The sequence below is a fragment of the Cyphomyrmex costatus genome, unplaced genomic scaffold, assembly GCF_001594065.2.
Source record: "Cyphomyrmex costatus isolate MS0001 unplaced genomic scaffold, Ccosl1.0 scaffold75, whole genome shotgun sequence".
Classification (NCBI taxonomy): domain Eukaryota; kingdom Metazoa; phylum Arthropoda; class Insecta; order Hymenoptera; family Formicidae; genus Cyphomyrmex; species Cyphomyrmex costatus.
In genome coordinates, this window is record NW_017280322.1 from 1,568,116 (window position 1) to 1,591,985 (window position 23,870).

General features: G+C 35.1%; 1 protein-coding gene across 1 annotated transcript in view; it reads right to left on the reverse strand.

The window, feature by feature from the left end:
• Positions 1 to 265: 265 nt before the first annotated feature.
• Positions 266 to 23,870, reverse strand: part of sns (sticks and stones) — a 296,070-nt gene continuing 272,465 nt past the window's right edge. Inside the window, exons 4-19 of the mRNA XM_018548858.1 lie at positions 23,039 to 23,227; positions 18,605 to 18,775; positions 17,658 to 17,948; positions 15,405 to 15,704; positions 13,653 to 13,789; positions 12,898 to 13,051; positions 12,372 to 12,674; positions 11,353 to 11,628; positions 10,486 to 10,776; positions 9,626 to 9,804; positions 8,825 to 9,245; positions 7,639 to 7,794; positions 6,991 to 7,118; positions 1,253 to 1,436; positions 369 to 744; positions 266 to 329 (exon numbers count right to left, since the gene is read on the reverse strand). Coding sequence (XP_018404360.1) covers positions 266 to 329; positions 369 to 744; positions 1,253 to 1,436; positions 6,991 to 7,118; positions 7,639 to 7,794; positions 8,825 to 9,245; positions 9,626 to 9,804; positions 10,486 to 10,776; positions 11,353 to 11,628; positions 12,372 to 12,674; positions 12,898 to 13,051; positions 13,653 to 13,789; positions 15,405 to 15,704; positions 17,658 to 17,948; positions 18,605 to 18,775; positions 23,039 to 23,227 — 3,620 coding nt within the window. The remainder of the gene's footprint in view (positions 330 to 368; positions 745 to 1,252; positions 1,437 to 6,990; positions 7,119 to 7,638; positions 7,795 to 8,824; positions 9,246 to 9,625; positions 9,805 to 10,485; positions 10,777 to 11,352; positions 11,629 to 12,371; positions 12,675 to 12,897; positions 13,052 to 13,652; positions 13,790 to 15,404; positions 15,705 to 17,657; positions 17,949 to 18,604; positions 18,776 to 23,038; positions 23,228 to 23,870) is intronic.

Consider the following 23,870-nt stretch of genomic DNA (forward strand, 5'->3'; position numbering starts at 1 on the left):
GAATGCCAGGGCCTTCAGCCGCGACACCGTCGTCCGTTAGCCGTCGCTGCGCGTTCGTCCTTTTCGCTATCGTTCAGGGAGATGATCAATGACGATGCGAATGAGATGGACGATTCAGAGGAGGATCCATCATCATGAAGCTCTTCGTCGTTCAGAGACGCGTGCTCCTCTCCGTGACCGGGGTTGGTCGGCGGTCCTCGTCGTCGTTCTGAGCGACGGCGTGATATTTGCCGCGCGTCGAGCTGGGCCCGAAAATCGGCGAGCCTCAGACAAGATGACCGTCGATGTCGGAGTAACTAGGCGTCGCCGCAAACGTAGACAGCGGATGACTCTGACAGGACGGCGGCGGCGGATGTGAATGCGGATGCGAATGAGGACCTCCGTTGTTGGTACCAGCACGAGCGAACGTGGCGGGTGGCGGCGGCACCGACGGTGGTATCGGCGATTTGGTGCCCGCAGTCATCACGGTGACGTCGGGCGGTGGTACGGGACGTGGCAGCGTTCTGGTGCGCGTCAGGGTACCGGTACTGGCTCCCGTCATGTGTCCACCCATTATGTGACCTGTCGAACCCATGGACGAGGGATAGTAGGGTCCGCTGGTTGGATCGATGGCGGGTGGCGCCGGACTCGGATTCCCGTCGTAGCTCATATAGCCCCGACCGCCATTGTCCATCTCCACGCTGTAGAAGCTCACGTCGTTGGGCGGCGCCGGGCTCGGATTGCCGATGTAACTCGACTTCGACACTGCAACGTTAGATGAAGACAAGTATTTAAGAGGTGGCATGAAAAGCTATACATTATAGACGTATGTTAGATACAGCCAGAGAGACAATAATGAAAATTCAGTGGATTTTATATATGCCGTTATGATTTATGACACTGCAATCCGTCAAATTTCGCATCTAGGATTCTAATATTTTTCTTTATATTATCCCTTGGTGCCATAAGATATATGATGTATCACTTTATCTTTGTTTAATATTCAATGAATACGGATAGAAACGTTATACATTAAAGAATGTAACATAAAAACAAATATGTATGTATCTTTATTAATAGACAAATGGAAAAAAACTGGAAAAGTATTAGAGGAAAGAAAGCTGAATATACCATATCAAGAGTGGCAGCGAAGAGTAATACATCTAAAATTATAGTAATAGAGTATATTTAAAATTATACGTGTAATATATAAACAAATATAGCGGATCGTACTGTATTTATATAATTTGTATTTATCAATACTTACACGTACCTGAGAGAGTCCCGCTGGCGGTGGTCCGCTGCGGCGGCGAGTCCATGTTCATGGACGTTTGCATGTGATTGCTGCGACGACCGAGGGTGCCCTGATGAACCTGCATCTCTAAACCGCCTTTCCCGAAATCCTGCATAGTTTGATCTATTAAATACGTGCTAGCTGCGGTTTTGCGCCCCTCGTCCTGTTATACAACAAATTGAACGACAAATTGATTTGTGATTTGTGGTCCGATATCCGGTTACATTTCGCAAATAACACAGACGGGCATGAAACGGGCTTCGGAAGATAAATCTATTTGTTTCAAAATTTTGCTCTAATAAATCACAAAATTCCTCTTATATTAATGTGAAATTAATATACATTATTATATATATATACATATTGTTTCTAACATAATAGAATATTCAAAATAATTATTTTATCATATACTGTTTCTATAATTAGACTTTAAATATAAATTTGAAAATAATATAATAGATTTCTATACACATAATTTAATTCCTTGTGTTTCACGCCATTCTTTGTAATTAATATATTAATACAAGTTTCAACAAGTGTCTTCTTGTACTTAAGATCTTTCCCAGTGGAAGTATAAGTAGGGAGGAGTGAGCGAAAGAAAGAGAGAGAGATAGTTATATCTTGATAGCATTAGAACTAGAATATCGATAATTAACACGATAATACTTCAACCGTGACAGTTAAAATATACATTCAATTTGCATTACATTTACAATTAACCTCATTTTCATTTCACATCTTCGTGCTAATTTTACGAAGATAATATTAACAATATTTAAAGTATCAAGTAGTCTAATAATTTAATTAATTTTACTAATCTAATTAATTATATAATCGACTTATAATAAGCTTATAATTAGCAATTTATTAATAACATTTAATATTATATTATTAATAATAAATTAATAATATAATCATAAAATCTGTAATCACCTATAATTAGTGACACCTAATCGAAAATTAGTTTTAATCGTTGCATGTTAAGTGTCTGAATGCATAATTAACAATCAGTAACTTTATTACGAAGCTTGCTATGATATACACTCATTTCTTTTTTTTTTTTAAAGCTCATTATTTTTAACGTCGTACAACGTAGATTCACGCTAAGAATTTTGCTCATTTTACGTATTTTCCTCGACGAAGGAAAGCGTCGTGCTCGAACATCTACAGTATCGAAGAGCATTGTGCAATCGCCATAGCGTGTCAAATCGACGCGATCGAGATTAACCTCGTTCTCCGATGCTATGCTTTCCTTCGTCTCGAACATCTACGGATATATAATACACCCGCTAAACACAAACTAACAGTAATATTACATCAAGAGTGCATTCAGAAATATATAAGATGTTATCAATTTTATCCTTGCTGTTCATCGAATGTTTAACACGGATAAAATGATACATGCACTAAAAAAAATTTTTGATTAAAAATGAATAAATCATAAAACATTCTAATCATGTGAATTAAAATTATGGTTGTCTCAATTAGCATTGTGTAATAGATTCAACCAGAAAATTTTGATTTGTTCAATTTTAATCGAAATTTTAATTAATGCAACCTTTTTTCGATATGAGTGCAGTTTAGATTTCTGAACGCAGTCCAATAATACAATAATATAAATATATAGTATAACACACATATTGCACATAACAGTTATATTATGATGTATATTATTGTATTTAGTAGGAAATTATAGTATAAACGTAATGTTACTATTAGTTTGTGTTCAGCAGAATAAGATAATCTATTTATTAAAGGATGCATCGTTTCGACAACGTTTACCCCTTCAAAACTCATTGTGCATGTCATCGAATGGATTCCTGCGTTAATAGTATCGGGTATTAATTGAATATACATTATATTAATTTGTTATTAATTTTTAAAAATAATATTTCGTGGTTTGTGTAGAACGACGTGAAGTTGTTTGCGGCAAATCTTTTCTAATGTCGCGCAGCATACCTATAAAGGACGTGTCGAAATGGCGGTTTATTCAGTTTATTGCATGTCGCGATGTTTACTCATCCCGAATGCGTGCGTCGTAAATGCAATAAACGGAAATGCCGAAACGACGAGTAATCATCGTGTTGTATTAACGTGTACACTCGCGCGAGATTAATCGCGTTGTTCAACGTCGCGTTAGTGGCGCGTTTCTCTTCGGTCGAGTTCTCGCCCCGCGTTATCCATTTACGATCTGTTTTATCTATTTGATAAAAAAAACGCAAGATCCATTCAGAGCTTATTGCGCCAATAATTGAATAGATACCTTGCATCATTTGTGGCATTTACAGGAAACAGTTTGAAATCTTGTAAAAAATTCTCTAAGAATTCCCGGATTTTTTTCAGGTATTTTTATTCAAAGTTCCAGATAAGATTAGACAATTTTTTTTAATGCAATTTTATGCAAATAAATTGGAATGCAAGTAATGCGAACAAACTAAATATTGTAAATTAGTATTATAGAAGAAAGGTATTCTACGAGATTGTATCTATCATTTTCTACAATTGGAGTTGCCATTGCTACTTTGATATCTGACAGTGTGCATTCAGTAACATTGTAGTCTTTAAATTTCACGCGCGCGATCGCGTGAAGTTGCTGGCGCGCTTTTCGAAACGTTGCCAAAAACGTCGCGAGATGCACGTAATAGTGCCGAAGCGTCGATTCGCTCATCCCGAATGCGTCGCAAGTGCGATAAACGTCGGAAATGTCGACACAAACGACGGGTAAGCATCATGTTATTATATATTATACCAACATATAATATATGATCACGAGAGATTAACCGCGTCATTCGATGTCGCGTTACTCGCGTGCTTATTCTTTTCGGTCGAGTTCTCGTCCCGCATCATGGCACGATGGATTCGTTAAAAAAACGCAGAATTTCGGCGGTAGTTATTTATTCGAAGTTTATCGCGTTAGTAATTGAATAGATATATTTGCATCAATTGTGTGCCCGTTTAGTAACTCTCCATTTTTTTAATAGTATTCCGATCGCGGTTTGCGGTGAGGCAAATTCGCGTGAAATTGCCGCGAGTTTAGAGTTCCTTGTATCACGGTGCATGTAAATGGCGTCGAAGAGTCCACTGCACGTATTTGTTCTCGAACGCATCGCAAGTGCAATAAACATTGGAAATGCCGAAAGAAATAACTGATAAGCATCGTATTGTATTATATCAATACGATTGTGCGAGATTAATCACGTTATTCGATGTAGCCTTAAGGCACGATTAGACCAATGTAAAGGCAAAAGCACAGAGTCTTGGATGGTGCATAATAAAATAAATCGATCAAAATCCTTCATTTCTTTTTTTTTTTTCATGAAATAAAAGACTCTGATTGGTTGAATTTCTTATGCTTTATTCGTTATGCATAAGGCACAAAGATCTGTGTCTCTTTAGACTAATTTTAATCTCGGTTCTATTTACTCCTAGAATTAGAAAATTGTAATTCTAAGAATGTATCTTTTTCTAATTTGAAGAATATAGAATTTGCGCGCGCGGTTCACGGTGACAAAGTCGCGTGAAGTTGTCAGCGCACGCTTCGAGTCCAATTCCTAACTTCGCGGCGCGCATATGGCGCCAAAACGACGACTTGTTACGTTTCGCGCTTCGTGTTCGTCTCCAACGTACAGTCGCAAGTACATAAATGTCGGAAATGCCGAAACGAACAACGAGTGAGTACTGGACTGTATTATATATTAATTATATGTACGATTGTAATTAACAGCATATCGTTTTATAACCTCAATTATATATTTTTCTATTTTTATGGACAACTATCATGACACGTCATGTTATATGTTTGTCCTTCTAAATCATGTATCGAATGCAATCAGATCGGTAGTAAAATATTCGATCTCTAATTGGCGAGAAATATTGATTAAATCGTCTAATAGTTAAATGATATTAATAATATTCGACAATTGTGTCATGTGAAAACCGCGAATCCGTGTGAAGTTGCTCGCGCGCGTTCTGAATTTTTACTCGACGCTCGCCATTACGTCGCGTGTAATGAATGTCGAAAGTCGCGATCGGACGATCGATCGTTGCGTATTGCATTATTTTTTCGTCGCGAGTACAATAAACACCGGATGTGCCATACAAAGTGGCGAGCGATCGTCATGTCCCGTTAATTAGTATTCGCGACGATAATTAGTGCTTCCAATTGACTATTATCCACCTCAGTGACTATTTCGGGCGATGGAACATCGCCTGACGGAGAAATAGCGGCAGCGGTGTAACGACTGGTAAGTAAATTTGTTCGATCGTCGATTAATTAACCCGGCATTATCCCGGAAAAGCGAGTTTACCGCGAATCAGAAAAAATAAGCTATACGCGTTATATTCTCATATTACATTCTCGTTTGATCGATAGTAATAAATTTGATATTTCGTGCGTGAAAAATACGTTAATCCTATCTTTACCAGAATATAAAATAATAAAAAATAATAAAAGAATTGTTAACTAAATAAATAATAAATAATAAAATAATGAAAACCAAACAGTAACCGAATAGAAATTTTAATTTTATCAGATTTTTTAAAAAATAATTTTTTATTGAATTATTTTTGCGTAAAATATAATTTTTCTCTGAATTTATTGGTTTAAAAATTGCAAAGTATCTTTGAATTATTTACTTTAAAAAATATAATTTTTATACATGGATATATTTCGTATTCTATGTATCAATAAAGAAACATAGTCTTTTCATTTTCATTTACAGATCAATATCCTGACATTTAATTTTACGTCATTCCGGTGAGTCATATAAATTAAATTATTTAATGTCATAAAATAACGTGAAAATGAAATTAAAACCAGCATACCAACATTTTTGTTCTCTTCATTGAATTTGAACATCGGTCACAATTGAATTTTAATTATTGGTTCATTAAATTTTATTACTCTCTCATTACTACTCTTACTTCCATTATACACGAGGTACTCGTATAACACTACTGCGAGAAAGAAAGCAAGTATTCAATGACTAAAAAAGCCAAGTAGAGTGATTCTATGAAGAATTTATAACATCGTAAAATCTTATTGGATTAAGATGTTGCGAGCATTTCATTAATAAGACTGTTATAATCATAGCGCTATTTTTGAGTTTAAGAGATACGTTAGATTTACCTGAGGGTAGTTACCTTTAGCCAAATACTGCGATCAAATGATACGAGCTCATTATGATAAATATAGGTGATGATATATTATAAAACAACATCAGGATTTTATGTGAAAATAAAAATATGTGCTATATTATGCCAAAGCTGCAAAAAATAACTGTAATTTGAATAAAAATAGTAGTTTAACTTCAAATTATTAAAGTTAGCTTCGTATCCAAAAGGTTTCTATAGATTTTATTGAGCACGTAAGCAGGGTCTCACGTAGCTTTTAAATAATCGATAACTGAAATAACATCATGCTTAAATGATGTGATGCGTATTGGGTAAACGGTTGAAAAATAAAATTAAAATTGACAAGAAGAAATAACAGTATTGTTATTCTGTTCATTATATTCTATTGCTTATCACAACATCTTGCATCTTAGATGACAAACGGAACTGTGAAAAAAAACATAGAAATCAAATGATAAAAAAGAGCGAGAGCAAGAGCAGCGAAACTAATAGGGGGAGCGGAACAGAAAAAGTGTGTTGCTAGAACTCAAACCTACCCTCCGGAATTACTTGTTACTAAGAACATACTGACTGATGGCACTGACCACGTAATCATTAGCGTCGAAGTTGACGTCGCTCTTCTCGTCCGACATCGAACTTAATTCGCCAGTCATGGTGTCGCCATTGACGGTGGACGGTGCATACATATCCGCGGTCTGCGACTTATTAATACCTGTTTAAAGATAACATACGTTAAACATGTGTGAGTAACAAAGCGAAACGCGAACAGTAAAATTACACAGCCGCGTACAGAAGATTAATTTAATTAAAACAAGTTAATTTAATTTTTTTTAACTAATGGCACAAACAAATCGCGAATATTTTTGACAGTGATCTATGAACAAGAAAAAACACATAACGGTAAAGTTAACGAAGCTATATGTATATATAATCATGAATTTATTATTTTTATAATTTTATCAGTCTATATCTCTATATTATAGCCATATATTTATTAGTGTGATTAATTAGCTTTATTTAATTTACATAATTGAAATTGAACAATTCCTTAAATATTTTGATTAGATTAAATGTAAGGTATTGTGTGTTATTTACATTTCACTTTAAAATCTTTTTCAAAATGGATTATAAGAAAGTAAACTCATCTTCTGCCATGGCTGTAGCCAAACATTGGGCTGAATCTTTCTAAATTGAAGCGTATACGCGTTAAGTATTATTGGTCGCAAACTTACGAGTTTTATTTCGTTTTCGTATTATGTACCACGACATGATGAAGACATTAACGATAAAAATGATGACGGAAGTCGCTGCTAACGTATAGATATAATTCATCGGAAAGTCACCCTTTTCCGAGAGGACATCCGGCAGGTTTTCCTCGTTATTCGGGCCTAGAGAAATAAAGGAGAGAAAGAACACATGATAGATATCATATTTACCGGTGCGTTGGACCTTCTTTTTCGACTTTATTGTAGCAAAGACTATGGTTGCGGCAATGAGTAGGCAAGCAGAGGCGGAAACAGTGATGATAATGACGATGATGTAGGAGGAACTATTCTCGCTTGATGTCAACTCGGTTGGTGGCGCCTCGCCTGTAACCCAAGCCAATGCCCCATCACCGGTTTATGTTATTCATGCAACGTATCTACATTGTTAGTTACACGTTCAACTTCGAAATCCTTGGCTATTGCGAATGCTGTAACGCCGCTTATTGGGTTTTACAACTAGATAGATCAAATAGCAACTAAATACTTGCTCAGCTTATCTATTACATTCCCATAAAAAAGCAACCAAGTAATTGGATTGTATTTCTACATATACTAAAATAATCATGATAATGCGCGGTAGTTCATTACACATAGTTCACATCAATTTCCAAATTTCAACTTTCTTGTCAAGCCTGCAATTTATCTGACTTGGAATTAGAAGCACTTGGAAAAATACTATATCAAAAAAATTTCAAGGCTAAGCGTCACCGTACTGATATCATTGAAATGAGTCATGCTGAAAATCACTGCGCTATATGTATGATATTTGTAAATGCTATGTTACGTAATGTCTATTGTACTTTATTACAACTAACCCACGATATAAATGCCATGCGAACATTCACGAGACGCACTAAATATAACATAATACATGATCAACCTAATTACTGAGTACAATTAATTATGTGGATGCGAGGCAATCGCGTTTAATTATGTCTCGATGATCTGCATAATGATTTAGCAAGCTGTTATTTTCCATTATGTAGTGTGAATAACTTAGTTCTAGTATTTCGCGCGTTTGTGAGAAAAACTATAATCTTTATGAGAATGATCTTTATGATTATGATTTCTTAATTACGTCGTACTATAGTGAAAAGCTGTTTTTGCTATTTTCGAACAGAAAAGCGATCTACGGTGTTTATCTACAACTTACGAAGTGTCTGGACTTTGACGAGATCTGGCAAGAAACCACTGTCTCCCTTTTCGTTGATCGCCTTTACGCTAAATACGTAATAAGTCCCCAGCAACAGGCCGGATATAGTAGTTTTGTATTCGCCGGGTACGACGTCCAGGTAGTGATAGCGATCCTCGTAATCTAGCGCTTGTCGCCATCGTATTTGATGAGACGTCGGCAAGCCGCCATCGAAACCGCGTTTCCAAATCAACGTAACCGAATCGTGAGTATAGTTATAGACTTCCAAATCACTCGGCTTATCCGGCGGTGAAGTGACGTCCAAAAGTATTTCTTCTGTAGAATGTCCCATTTTGTTTTGGGCACGACATTCGTATTTTCCATAATCCTGCGATCTCACGTGGTAGATGGTCAACGTTGTTTCCGAATAGAGTTCCGACAGCTAGGAAACGTAAAGACAAATTATTACTTTATCATTAGGGATGCAAATATTATTAAGACATCAAAATCAGAAAGATATTTTGAATGCGTAACTGTCTTTCGAGTATATAGTTCTTGTAATAATACAGTTATCGTTTCTCTCGGCAAAATTTTAATTGGGTGTTGTGACCTCTTTACAACTTTCGAACTTGCAACGGTAAATATCTCTTTAACTATGTCCGACATGGAAATTCTATCAAAGCGAAATTCGTCCGAAGTTAAACGAAGAACAAGATTTACAGTACGCGATACAATACTACGGAGCCTAGGTGCTCTAAAGGAGATATACTGGTAAAGGAAGTCGTTATTTAAGAGATAAGTACATCTTATAAAGCGACTTACATCGCTGTGAGTGATACTGTATTTATCCTCGGTTGCATTCGGCAATAAAGTTTTCCCATTGAAGATCCAAGTGAAATGCGGCAATGGAGATCCTCGCGCTTTGCAGAACAATTGGACGTTTATTCCTTTGTTCGCCGCTGCCTTTCGCGTCAGCGGGGTGTTCGTCATTTCTGGTTTAACTGCGCATAAAAGTACCAGTAAATTTTTTATTACGCGTTTTCCGATACATGAATCACGTGCACGAATGTTTCGAAAAGTTTCGTATATATCCCACGCTTACATTTATAACTGCTTTTTTCTATTAAGATATAATTAAACGACATTTTTGCAGCAATTCTATAATTGCTGCAAAAATGTCGTTTAGTGAATTCTAATTCTATAATTGGCGGCTTCTATTATTAACTATTATTGACTATCATTGATATTATATTGGTTGAATACAATTAGTGTAATAATAATAATAATAACATTGCAAATTTAATTATTAATATCTATAATTAGGACACTTTTCACTAAACTATTAATATAATTATTTAATGTATAAACATTAAATAAATTTTAATAGTCATTATTATTAGTCATAAATAAATGTTTCAAGCTCATTTGTGATAAATTCATTGCTTGTGTTTATTTTTTCTCCAAAAATATAATAACAGCTAAAACTATTACTAAATGATGTATTACAATTAAATTCACAGCAAGTTGCTATATATATGTACAATATTTAAATTATTTAAATTATTATTTAAAATTGAATTTGTTCAATTTTTATACTATTCGCGCTTAGAATTTCTCACTTAGAACTCGGCAGTGTTATCACACTTATTATAAATAATCAAAATAAAATTCTTTTTACGTACAATTTGTAATAAATAGAATAGAATCCGATGTTACGTTGCCGATGCCGTTGTTGACTTTGCATCGATACTCGCCAACGTCTTCTTGACTGGGATTTTCTATGTGAAGATACGACGTCCGATTAATGAATGATGTCGAGTAACGTCCCGGCAGCTCAGGATTCGATCCTATTTTCTGCCATGTGACATACTCGTCACCGATTGGACTGCCGTCGACTTCACAAAATAGCTTTGCTTCGATACCCGGCGGATAAACTATCCCCGACGAGGAAGTACGCTTGATTTTAGCTGGATCTGCAGGATACAGTGAGTAAAATGATGAGTCGTGATTCGCATATTAGCAAGAACAATTTTAGATATATATTAAAAGAACTTTTAAAACTAGTTGATGTCTAAAAAATCATTATAAAAGGAAGATAGAGAAAAAAATATGAGAAGAAAATAAAATAATTATAAGAAGATCATTAACAAATTGAAGATAAGAAATTGTAAATAATTAAAATTAAATTCTGTAAGTATATAATAATCATAATAAATAAAATGAAATATAATATTACATATATTAGTGAGAACAATATATATTAAAAGATTTTTAGAATCACTTGTCTAAAAAATAATTATAGGAAAAAAAAAGAGATATTATAGAGAAGATTAAAGAAGGATTAAAATAATTATATAAAATGTAGCAAAAAATTAGAGATAGGGAATTGTGCAAGAGACAGACAATCAGACAACATATATACGTACTAAAGTCAATGTAATTTTTTAAAATACCAAATACTGCTAATATTTCTTTTAACATGAAATTAATCGTGATGATATTGCAATGAAATTTATTTGCAAACTGACACAATCATATTGTTTACTTACATTGCACGGTCAAATTTAGCTGATAAAAGGTAGTTCCTTCCTTGTTCAGCGCCTCGCATATGTATGTACCGGCGTCATGACGATCCAATCTCGTGATATTTAGCGTAGAACCGTGCGCGGTTATTCTCTTACCGCTACTACCCAACGGTAGACCATCCCTTGTCCACGTGTATTCCGTCGTGTTCGGATTGCCCCTTGCCGATACGGAAATTACAAAGGGCTCTCCTTCCAGGCCGGTTAATTCGTAAGGGTCCAACGGCGAAAATATCGGCTTGTCTGAGGAACATAAAATAAATTCGTTATGATTTTATATTTTCGTCGTAATTAAACAGAATATTAAAAGAACGATTATACGTTTTGATATTAATTTTCGAATAAACACATAATATCGCGAAAAGAAATATATAAATAAATCTTATTAAAATTACTATATAATAAAACTGTATATAACTTCGTTATTTCAATTAACAAAATTTTGAATACAATTTTACTTTTTCCATTTTCTGCATATAATCATATAATTAAAAAAATTTGAACAATCTATATACATTGTTATTTGAGCAGCGAGATTAGAATTTTAAAAAGGATGGAAAAATATATATTTATTATATCTCTTTAATTTTTTTTAGTATGACATGCGTATCAGTATATTTTTAATATGTTGTTATAACGAGTTTATTTAAATAGATAGCAGAGTAATTTTCCTCTCTTCACAATCTCATCTATGCATTCTTTTTAACTCATTTGTGTTCCGATTGATTGTTATTGTACGCCGTTGTTATTGTACATATGATTGTACATATCGTGAATAAAATGCAAATAAATTTATACCAGAGCGCAATCCAATATATTCAGGGAGATAGAAAGGGATACTATTATGCATTCGCGCTCTGCGAAGATTTCCGGGTTGAATGCACCGGCACTACTCGCGCAGTCGGGCACGATCGTGCATGAACACTGATCTTCGCAGGTGTACAGATTATGTCGTTAAGAGCGATCTACTTAGGGTCTACACTCACATAGTACATCCAGTGTCGTAGCGTCGTGGCTAGATCTCCCCAATTCAGCGTTCTTGGCCTCGCAGGTGTACACCTCGCCGTTCATGTCCTCGGTTAAATCTAGTGTGAGCTCGACGGACGAGAGGTAGCCGCCGTGTAATCCGGGCTTGGTGCTGTTTCTGGTGCCAGGCACCGGTATCCCATTCTTCCACCACGACATTTCGGCGGCGGGATTGCTGCTGCTCGATTCGCAGATTAGGTGTCCCTCTTGGCCGGCGTGAAAATCCTGGGGTTCGCGGTTAATCTTTACCCTCTCGGGCGGAACTGGAAAGGGTGAAAAGGTCGACGGTTTAAAATATCATTGCGCCGAGATACGTGACTCGCGACGTGAAGAAAAAGAGAGTAATTACAACATCGTTCAATCACTTCTATGTGCTAGCTTTTCTTACTGGAGAAACTTAACGTTTCTCGCTCGATTTAAGTGATCTCACGATAAAAACACACAAAAGGATTCTGATAATGAATATACAAGATGAGTCATACTTACAATAGACTTTTAGCACGAGAACTTTGAGTAGAGGGATCTCAGTGGCGGAATTCGTCGCCTCGCATCGCACGTGGGCATTGTTGTCGGATGCGTTGACTAGTATCGCCAGCTCACTCGAGACAGCGTGATTTCGCTGTCTCACTGTTCCGGATATCTACATTATAAGATAACGTTAACGTAACAATCAATATCCGTAATGGCAGATTTTAAAATTTATTTAGAGATCAAGATGCTTGTAAAAATTAAAAAACTTCAAAAAAAAGCGCAGGAAACAAATCTATATAAATTATAAGATTTTTTAAAATCAAATTTAAACTGGATAATTCTTACACGAATTATGGACTTTCAGTATTCTTTCGAAATTCCTTAATTTCCATTTGAGAAAATCGCAAAAAGAATTAATGTTATTACTTTGTAATTATTAAAACATCGAAAAGCGAGTGTTAAGAATTCTGTTTAATACACTGCAAGAAATTTAAAATAAGAAGTTTTAATCCCCGGATGCAAGATTGTTTCCAAATTTAATTGTCATTTCTAATTGTAAGAAAAACTGAAACGCATTCTGAGATTGGATAATCCATTAAATGAATAGATTAATTACTCCCATTATTATCATATCTTCAATAATTAGTAAAATTTTTAGAACTGAAAGAAATGAGGAATGAGTTTTGCGCTTAGAGTTTCATGTCTTTTGAGTTTATGTGATAATCCGCCACTACTAGATTTACGACGATCCTTTGTACAAGTTCACGTACCTTGCGGTCGTTTTTGTACCATGTTAACGTGGCCAATGGATTACCCGCCGTAGCGGTGCACATGAGCTTCAACACTGTTCCAGCGACTATCGTCGTGCCCTCTTCGTATCCGGTAACGGTTAGTTTAGAAGGTGGATCTATAAAATCGAATAAGCCCGATTATAACTGCGGTTAATTACATTTGAATATTCACGCATTATGCATCTCTGACATTTGCTACACTTACAGAAAAATGTCCGATTAAAAATGGACGAATGAAAAGATTCCGATTCTATTATTCAGAATTGCGGTTACCTGAACCAGAATTCTAGTAAAATTTAATCAGAAAATCTGATTTGTTTATTTTCAACCAGAATTCCAATCAGACATTTTTTTTCCAGTAATATTATATACCTATACCCACATGCGCGATTTAAAAATATTTCTATGAAAAACTAAAATGCAGATGTAAATGGAAAAGATTTATGCAATATAAAAATTGTTTAAACCACAAGCGAATGTATAATAAAAAAGAAACAAACGTTTTTCCTTCATTTTCTATCACGCTATACAATACGCGCGTTTATCATTCGTCTTCGTCTCGTTTACCGACTTCATCTCACTGTTCACTGAACATTCGGTAAAAAGCTTATGATAATTTGTAAGGATTATTTGTTGAATTCAGTTACGCTATTGGACACGAGTGGCATTCGTTATAGTCTCGGATTGCCGAGCGCGGTATTGATTGGAGGCCACTAATTGTTTAGTATATTCAGACAGCGAATAATTTTAATGCATGTAATTACAAACTGAAAACGCAGTTGATTATACAAGGATTATTTATTTATGGCGGAAATTAATGTCGGTCGATTACGGTTGTATTATTGCGAGAGTGTATCATGCGCGCAACATGACGTAATGTCGAATATGTTAAATGAATTCTGACCATCCGATCCACGAGATAGTGCGCGTATGCGTGTTTCGGGACCCCGGATATAATGGTGGCGTGGTCGATTAATTTGTCATCGCGTGCCGTGAAGACATCAGCGAGAACAACAACAATATCGTTACCTAATTTTCTAAAACACGTTACCTAATTTTCTAAACACGTTACAAATTGATTATTAAAAAGATCTATTATTTTGATGAGACTCGAGAAGAATATTAGCACGCGTTATAATAGGTATTTCATTTTAGGAATAATCTTTTTAACTTATCTTAGCTTTGCTTATTTTATTGTATGTATTCGAATTATATATTATCTGTGGCAAAAGAGCATTTTTAATCAGAAGTTAAAAGAAGGAATAAAGATTTTCATACAACGTTATTTTCTATTATATTATATTAATGTGTTGTTTATGTTTTAATTAAAAATATATTAAATGTCGGTTCCTCTTTAATGAGAATATATTCGTGAAGAGGATTAATTGCATTCGTAAATGAAGCAGGAAGCGTAAATAATGAACTGTGAATTTCATTTTTCGTTTTAATTATGTTAATCCAACCTCGATTTTATCTTAACGAGGATTTACTTGACGCGCGGCCACTAAAAAATTTAATATCGACAATTGGCAATTGAAAGGTTCTTCCGTAAAATATCTCATGCAGTAGTCCCGATATACCCATGTAGGACGAGTCTTTGACGCGGGACGGAAATTAGATTTTCGCTGCGGGCGAGAAGCACGGTGTCTCGTTACAACTGCAATGTGCCCGCGTGATGCGCTTGTACCGAATGCCTGGCGAAATTGTATGATAGAGAAGAGGAATGCTCACATATCACGTTGATGGTGTGCGTGCCGACCACGTTCTCCGTGAGCTTGGCGTTGGAAGCGTGGCAGATGACGACGATGCTGCGGCTCTTGCGATTAATGCTGAACGTCACGTTCGAGCTGGTGATCCAGCCACCGTTCGGTGCCAGCTCCGTCTTCGAGGCGTTGCTCTCGAAATTATGCCCGTCCACCGTCCACTTTATATCCGCGGGCGGATTCGAGTTCTCCGTCGTGCAAGTAATGAGCACCTGGTCGTCCGCCTTCGCCTCGGTCGGACCGCTGATGGTTACTCCGGCAGGCGCGACTATAGAATTGTAAGAGTAAGCGCATGAAAAAACTCGATTTGTTGATCTAAACGGCGGGTTCATAAAAACCCATCGTAGAAATAGTAGAAAAAGTGGATAGGTGCACTGAGAAAAAGTATTTAGTTGGATTAATTGAAAAATCTGATTGAAAATGGACGAATCAAAATTTTCTGGTTAAATCTATTGTTCTTATAGTTGAAATAATCGGAAATTTTATATCATCAGAATCTTTTGATTCGTTCATTTTCAGACATTTTTCTCAGTGCAGACATAAATATTTAATTAATTTGGAGCAAGAGAGCAGACCCAAAATAAATGTTTAGTGGATATATGATGCTATCTAAATTCTTTGAAATGAATTGCACTCCAAAAGAGTAAAATTTCACTGTAAAGAATTTAGAGAGTAGGTATCAGTAAAAGAGAAAAACGGAAAATGCCAGAAGAAAAATAACGAAGGATAACATAAATTATTAACTTTTCGATGCCATACTGTGGTAACGACACATTTGGGTATAGCATATCCAACTCAATTCGATTTTTATTAACTTTCATAAAAACGAATACATTGTAAAAAACCTGTGGCTGAGAGAATATTTTTTACGTTTTTAAGAGAGAGAGATGCTTATTAACTTGACTATTGAAATAAAATTATTTTATTTCAAGTCCGATAAACCTTATCAGCATGCACTTTATAAAACTGAAATAATATATTTGCAAAAATTTGCATGTGATATTATCAAATATCTAGTATTATTAATTTAGTATTATTAAGATCCGCTTTGACCAAAAATAGGATTATTTCTGTTAATCGATTATTCTCGTTGGTTTAATTTCGATTTACATTGTAAAGATTTTTTTTTTTTTTATCTTTATTAATAAAAAAGTTATAATTAATGGAAAAAAATTAGAAATACATTAAAAACAGAAAGTCGGGTATGCCATACCTAGAATAACACCGAAAGTTTAAATTTAAATTTTTGTAGTCCTGATATCCTGCTAAGCAAATTTCCGGGAACTGAAAGCCACCAAGCTACATTCGAAAAATTAATATCGCTCGCCGTCGTCAATTTTCATTTTTCATGTTGGCGATAAAAAAATGAAATATAAAGTTTACCAACAGGCTGTCAATATCTGCAACAGTACGGTCGACAACCGTTTACCCTTAATCGTAAATGTACGATAAGCTAGAGCCGTGGTATTTTTCTAGCTTTATCGCATATATCACGCAAACATAAAGTTAGCAAAATTTCAATTTGGGTAACGCGAACGTAGCCTCGGCGAAAATAGAGAAGCGGAATTATTTATGCGGCTGTTCCGTCGGCAAGAGATCGTCCATACGCTGTGCAACCTTAGTTGTGCAATACTATGCTTTGCGGCAAAGTAATGGTGAGTGCCACAGACAGGCACCAGGCAACGTTAATATTCTAACACCTTAAATACGTCTCAAGTATTACTCGCGAGAAATACGCAAGAAATTCAAGAACAGAAAAGAGCAATAAAAAAAAATCTATATTTTTCCATTCTTTTTGCACCACTTTTTGAAATTAACATCTCAAGTTAATTTTATATGAATAAAATTATTCTCGAAAATCATTAATCCATTAAGGTAAACAAAATAAAATCATCGAACGTAATTGTGGATATATTAAATTAAGATATTTTGCGTTATTTCATATTAATACAAAAAGGATCATAACATATAATTACATAAAGATTAGTATACATACGTATATGATGCATTATTAAATGCATTAAAAATTAAAAGTCCATTAGTCCGATTAATATAAGAGATGATAATAACATGCGATTATTATATGAAGGATAAATATAATGTATACACAGGGAATAAATGAGAAGGGACGAAGGGTTTCTCAGAGCATTTCTCGAAATGCAATTTGCAATGTTTTACCGCTACCTAACCGCGTGCAATTATCGTAGGCGCGCACACTTACACAGTACGGTGAGATCGACGTGTACTTTCATGGGTTGCACACTCATGATGTTAGAGACCTCGCATCTGTAGCGAGCCTTGTCGTCCTCCGCTCGGGCGATGAACGAATACACGTTCTCGCTGACGCCTGGACCTCTGCGATGAGCCGCCGTGACCTTCTCGTCATTCCTGTACCAGACAATTTCCGCCTGTGGATTTCCGCCACGTGATCGACAGGCGAGCTCCACATTTTGACCGCGTTGCACGGTCTCACCCTCTGTATAACCCTCTATGTATGGTGGACCAGGTGGATCTGTGAAACAGACGCCGGCGTTGCGCCGTTATATAGAGGTGTCGTGCTAACGAAACTTATTTGAAAACATAATCCGGATAATTGGGATCGAAAGTCATTCTCAGCTCGAATGACTCAAAGTGATGACACGTGCATGCAAGATTTGAAAAGAGCTCTACGAGTACCGTATCGCGCATTCAAATTCTGTACATATATTTGGCAAATTGCGATTCATTCCGAGGATTACATCGCGTAATAAATTCAACCTAACTTGTTACACGAATTTCAGCAATTTGGTGAACGCTAAATAATTTTGCTATTACCGCGATACATATTACAGCATATTATCTAAATTATCAAAATTACTCTAGTTTAACCTCTTATTATTCTATCTTATAATATAAAGCATTTGCTTTTATTCGCATACAAATAAGATTTCTGTCAATTTCATCGCAGAAATAAAGCATTGTATAAAATTAAAGAAACACGTATTACACGTGTTTAATTTAACAAACTAAAAAATAAAAAAATTACAGATTTTTCGTTTTCGATAATGCTTATACACGAACTCTTAATTTCACTTACCATATACATGACAATATATTACGGTAATGACATAAGTGGTCACGCGGGTACATATTTTTACAGTGAATATATAATACGTTTATCGTACTTACAGAAAACGGAAAGTGTAATGGTAGCCCGCATAGGCCTATCTATGGGTATTGCCGGGTGGCTGGCCTCGCAGGTGTAATCCATTCCATTATCATCTGCCGTAGGCATGATGGTAATAGAACCGTGAGTGTCGTATTTGAGCAATTCCTTCGTCTCCCCGGGCTTCTCCTTGTCTGAAACATTGTCCGCGCAAATCGCGAAATAAATACAACCTGCCACTTGCGCTTCTACTTTATAGCAAAATTAAAACCACTTTTCCTTGATTAGATATTACTTTTTTGTTTTACATACTATGTTATTTGATGAGAATTTCAAGAATGTGGAATAACAAGTTGCCATAAGTTCCAGTTGTGATTTACTCCTATCTTATAATAGCAGCAACTAACCACTTTTTTTTAATGTTTTATTATTGTTCATTTTTTATAATTTTTTAACAATTTTGAAAAAATGCAAATGAAAACACATCAATACTTTATTAATCGCTTTCTAAAATTTTCTGATCGCATATCTATCGCATATTTATCGATAAATATCTGAATGCCTGAATTTATAGCAAAATTATAATTTCAATATCGAGCAGCATTGATTCTTGATCGTGATCCAAAGACTCTTTAACGTTCGATTATTTGTGTCAAATTAATTCAAGATTTACGAAGAAGGTTGAATTATTCATAAATGGCGTGCACGAAGATAATTTACATTATAGTTGCGAGTATACGCAACGTTACGAGAAAGATACGCGTATTCGCAATGTGAATCTCGTTTTAAATCTCCGTTAAAAGCTTCGGACAAGCTTTTACAGCGTAAGCACGACGCATGACTCTTTATTCCGCGCGCTACAATCCACATGGTTTTTGGAGACACAAATGCCGGAGATACAAACGCTCTCAACGGGGTTTGACTGGATGCGTAATGGCCGAGGAAAGATTGCTGCTAGAATGACGAGCGAGATGCGAGTAGAGCATCGTAACAAAGGAAACAACGACGATCGCGATTTATTTTTGTACGTAGACTTGCATTTCACGCTGTTCGCAACTTCGCCGTTGTTAGATAGTGCGCATCTAATAGCTTTATATATTGCAAATCCAAGTGTGTAAAGAATGGACTTCAACATATGTGTGTGATTTACTTTTTTGTGTAAAAATGACACTACACTACATAAATCCATTTCTGTACGCGATATAATGTGTTACTTTTACACGGAAAACTAATCTCACACGTATATTGAAGTCACTTTTTCCACACTTGTGGATTTGCAGTGAAATTGATTGCCTTCATGTATGAGTGTGATTTAGGTTTTCATAAAAATAACACACTATACTGCATACGAAAATGAATTTGCACATTTAAACATGTATACTTATCGCGTTATTTTTACATGAAAAAATAATCACACATATACGAAAACACTTATCACACAAAAGAATTTACAGTATAGCGAGCGCTAAGATGATTCAGCTATTTCTCACTCCTCTTTCTTATAAAGTTGCATTAAATAATATTGTGTTGATGACGTCGGATAAGATATTAAAAATATTACAATTTTTTACGAGGTAAAAAAGAAGCGATTTTTATCACGCAAGTGGAAAGAAATGTTATCATATTTTTTGTAAAAGCAGCCTATATTCATGCTTATAGAGATAAGTTCATGGATGGTGCGCGCGATTTTCATTACGATGAATTACAGAATTTAAATATTATTTCCTGTTTTTAAAACGTATTATAAATTGCGAGGGAATTGATGTTCATGTTACACCGAAAGGGATAATATTAAAATATGTACGTAACGTAAAATAATATCAAAATACTCATTTTAACTTCAATCGAATAATCCGCTAAATGTAAAGAGCAAATTTGTTTTAAATACCTACAAATTCATCACAGTCTGCTTACGTGTATTTTCCGATAATAAATCCGCGTTACACGATAATAATTGCGATGTTCGTAGAAGTGCGTACTTTCCTTCTCCATACATTTTATTCGAGTCGAATATACGTAAAATTCACGAAACACATGCAGGTACATTCCTATAATATATTGAACCAATCACACGATTAATTAAACAATAAAACGGTAACTAGAATTTATGCAAAACACTGCAGTGATATTCTAATATTTATATATGACGCTTTTATGTTAAAGTTTCATTTCTTTAATCAAAATAATTTGGTGCTATGTGACGATTCTACATTTTATAAAATTAAGTCATTATTACTCTTTCTTTTATCTTACCTTTTTTTCTACTAGATTAATATTTCATCACTATAACGAGAAATAGCAGTTCCTGCATTCATTGGATATTCATTTGTTTATTCCTGTTCATCGAAATAGTTAATGAAGCGTCTTTATGCATCACGTTTCGCAGAAACTTTTCTTATCTACTTTCGACGACTACGAATTCGCATTTGCAAAAATTTAGTCAGTATTCATTTCACGGACACACCCCGTGCATCGTATAATCGTATCGCATCGCGTTGCGTCGCGTCACGTCCCTTTTCATTTCGTCCGCACTATTTATCGATGTTCTTATCGGGATATATTTTAGCCCTGCGCTCCAGCCGATACGATCGTTTGATGTCTCGTCGGGTTGTCTCCGGCCGAATGTAAAAACGCAAGCGGTAGCGCGAGCGAGAGACAGGAATGTCAATTTCGGTAGTTGGAGCGCGGCCAGAGTTGTGTGTCACAGGATCGATCGAAGATGCACTTGGCAACTGGAAGCGGCGCTAAGAGGGAGAGGCGTCTCGACGCCGTCCCAATCTTTTTCCCACTTATACACGCGTCGCGGTGAGCATCGCCCAAACAGCTCTTCCTACGCGAGATTACTTAGTTACCTCTGAATATATCGTGCACTAAGCCGAATTTAAACTCAGCGAAACGTGCGCGAACGCACGCGAATAAACAGCTTAGATATACTTCAATGAGAGTGATCGGTATAGTCATACAGCGCTATTCGCTAAGGTTATTTATTCATGCTTGTTCATGCTTGCTTGCTTAGTCCAGATCCTGTCTTAGTGCTGTATATTCACGGTATTTCGTCTAGTTTGCAATTACGACGAATTTGATTAACTTGGAGAATGTAAAAGATCGTAAAGAACGTAGCAAAAACGGTTTTTAGATATCTGAAAGATTTGGGAATCCTTCAGATGCCTTTTAAGTCTTTTCCTAAGAGTCTTTGGATTATTGCAGGAATCTTGTATACAATTCATGCATTTAATTCGCTTCTATGTATTGAAAGATAAATAGAAAACTGTGTGTGTGTACGTGTGTCTTCTTTTTCAATTTCTTTCTCTAGTTACGGAAACATAAAAATACAGATAAAGAAGTACGTATATATAATGTTAGAATAAAATCACCTTGGCTCAATAAAACGAATCCTATTTTTTAAATGACGTAAAAATATCTGTGGTGTATTCTTGTCAATGATATAATATATTTATTATAAGATATAAATGCATATTAATCTGTTGATATTAAAAAAGATATATATGCCTACACTATAATATATAAATCTAAAGTTTAGAAACTTTTTTTCCTGAAAATTGACATATTTTTGAGATTCCTTATTAAAATATCTTTAACAATGTATTTTTTAATATTAATGCTTTAGATCCAATAATTGTTCTGAATAATTAATATTAAAGAAATCACATTGTGTTATAGATATAATATTTGAAATAAGTAATCCTAAACGCGCGCACACCCACACACACATACACGTCCATTTTCCACGTCAATTTTTAAAAAGTATTTTCAAACTTTTAGAAAGTACATGAAGTATACGTTGAACTCGTCGATAATTTCTGTTATCGCTCACTTTATAGTATCAATAACAGTTATTTATAATGAAAGAATTTAATCAATCTTTCTGATATTTCCGCGACTCAAAATTTGATGTGTGAAAAGAAATTAATGCACTGAAAAAAATTTACCTCACACAAATCTTAATACATATTTCTTTATAGTACTAACAAAGTAAATATATACTCATATTAAATTTTACCAAAAAAAAATCACATTAGATAATGGTTCCTGCACCAAATAAATATATGTTTACATTTAGTAAACATTTATTTACAAATATTCAAACAAATATTTATTAAAATTTAGTTTTCTTTTCAGTGTATATATGTATATATGTATACAGCATAACCTTTGACAATTATCTTAAATATAATAAGCAATAAATATCAGTATAGTAGGATAATGACAATTCGAAAACTCGCTTTTGCGCGCAAATGAGAGAACTATTTATACTCGGTCGCGAAATTTAATTAGACGGTACCACGTTATTAGATCAGAAATGCGCTTATCTGTGCATACGTATAATACGGCGGTCATTTAATCCTCGTCGCGTAATAACCATGATATATTCATTCGCGCACGGGATTATCGTAATCGAATATCAACGTGCGTAACAGGATAGCGTAACTACTTACCACCCTGGATAGAGATTGCGGCGATAGTGGTGTCGCCGCCCTTGATCTGCGTGTTTCCGCGATACCAAATGATCGAGGCAGCCGGTTTGGCTGCGCTAACGATACACTCTAAGCGCCGCGATTCACCCACCTTCACCTCGATTATCTGCTTCTTCGGGTGATTACTGATTGCCACCTTCTGTGGAGGTGCTGGAAATAAAAAAAAGCGTATTTTTTAAATCCATTTAAAATTATTATTTATTTACATAATACTTATATGACGAGAAAAAGTTTATATTTAAAGTGTAAAATCGTATATAAGAGCATGGTAAAAAATATGATATATATTTTCATGAATGGAATATTTCCATCGATAGGATTATGTCTCTCTCTCTCTCTCTCTCTCTCTCTCTCTCTCTCTCTCTCTCTCTCTCTCACACACACACACACACACACACACACACACACACACACACACACACACACACATACACAAAATCCTTTTTTATTATTTATAATATACTAAATTATTGATTCAGAAATCATTTTAACTCGTACACGGAAGAAATTATTTCTTAAAATTTATTTTGAAAATATGAAAATCATGGGACAACATTATGATATATTTCGAAGAATTTTAATGTGTAAACCTCTCACATTTCATATCTTAAAATTGGCGTGTTACGCTTTTTTGAAGCCTCTATTCGTTGAGGCAGTTAAAGTAATTCGAAAATGGTGAATTTTGGTAATAAGGAATTTTCGGGGACGCTCTTTTAAAAACATGGTAAAAATTATGATAATTAAAAAAGACTTATCCAACATGGCGGACGGAAAAGATGCGAAAATCTTAAAG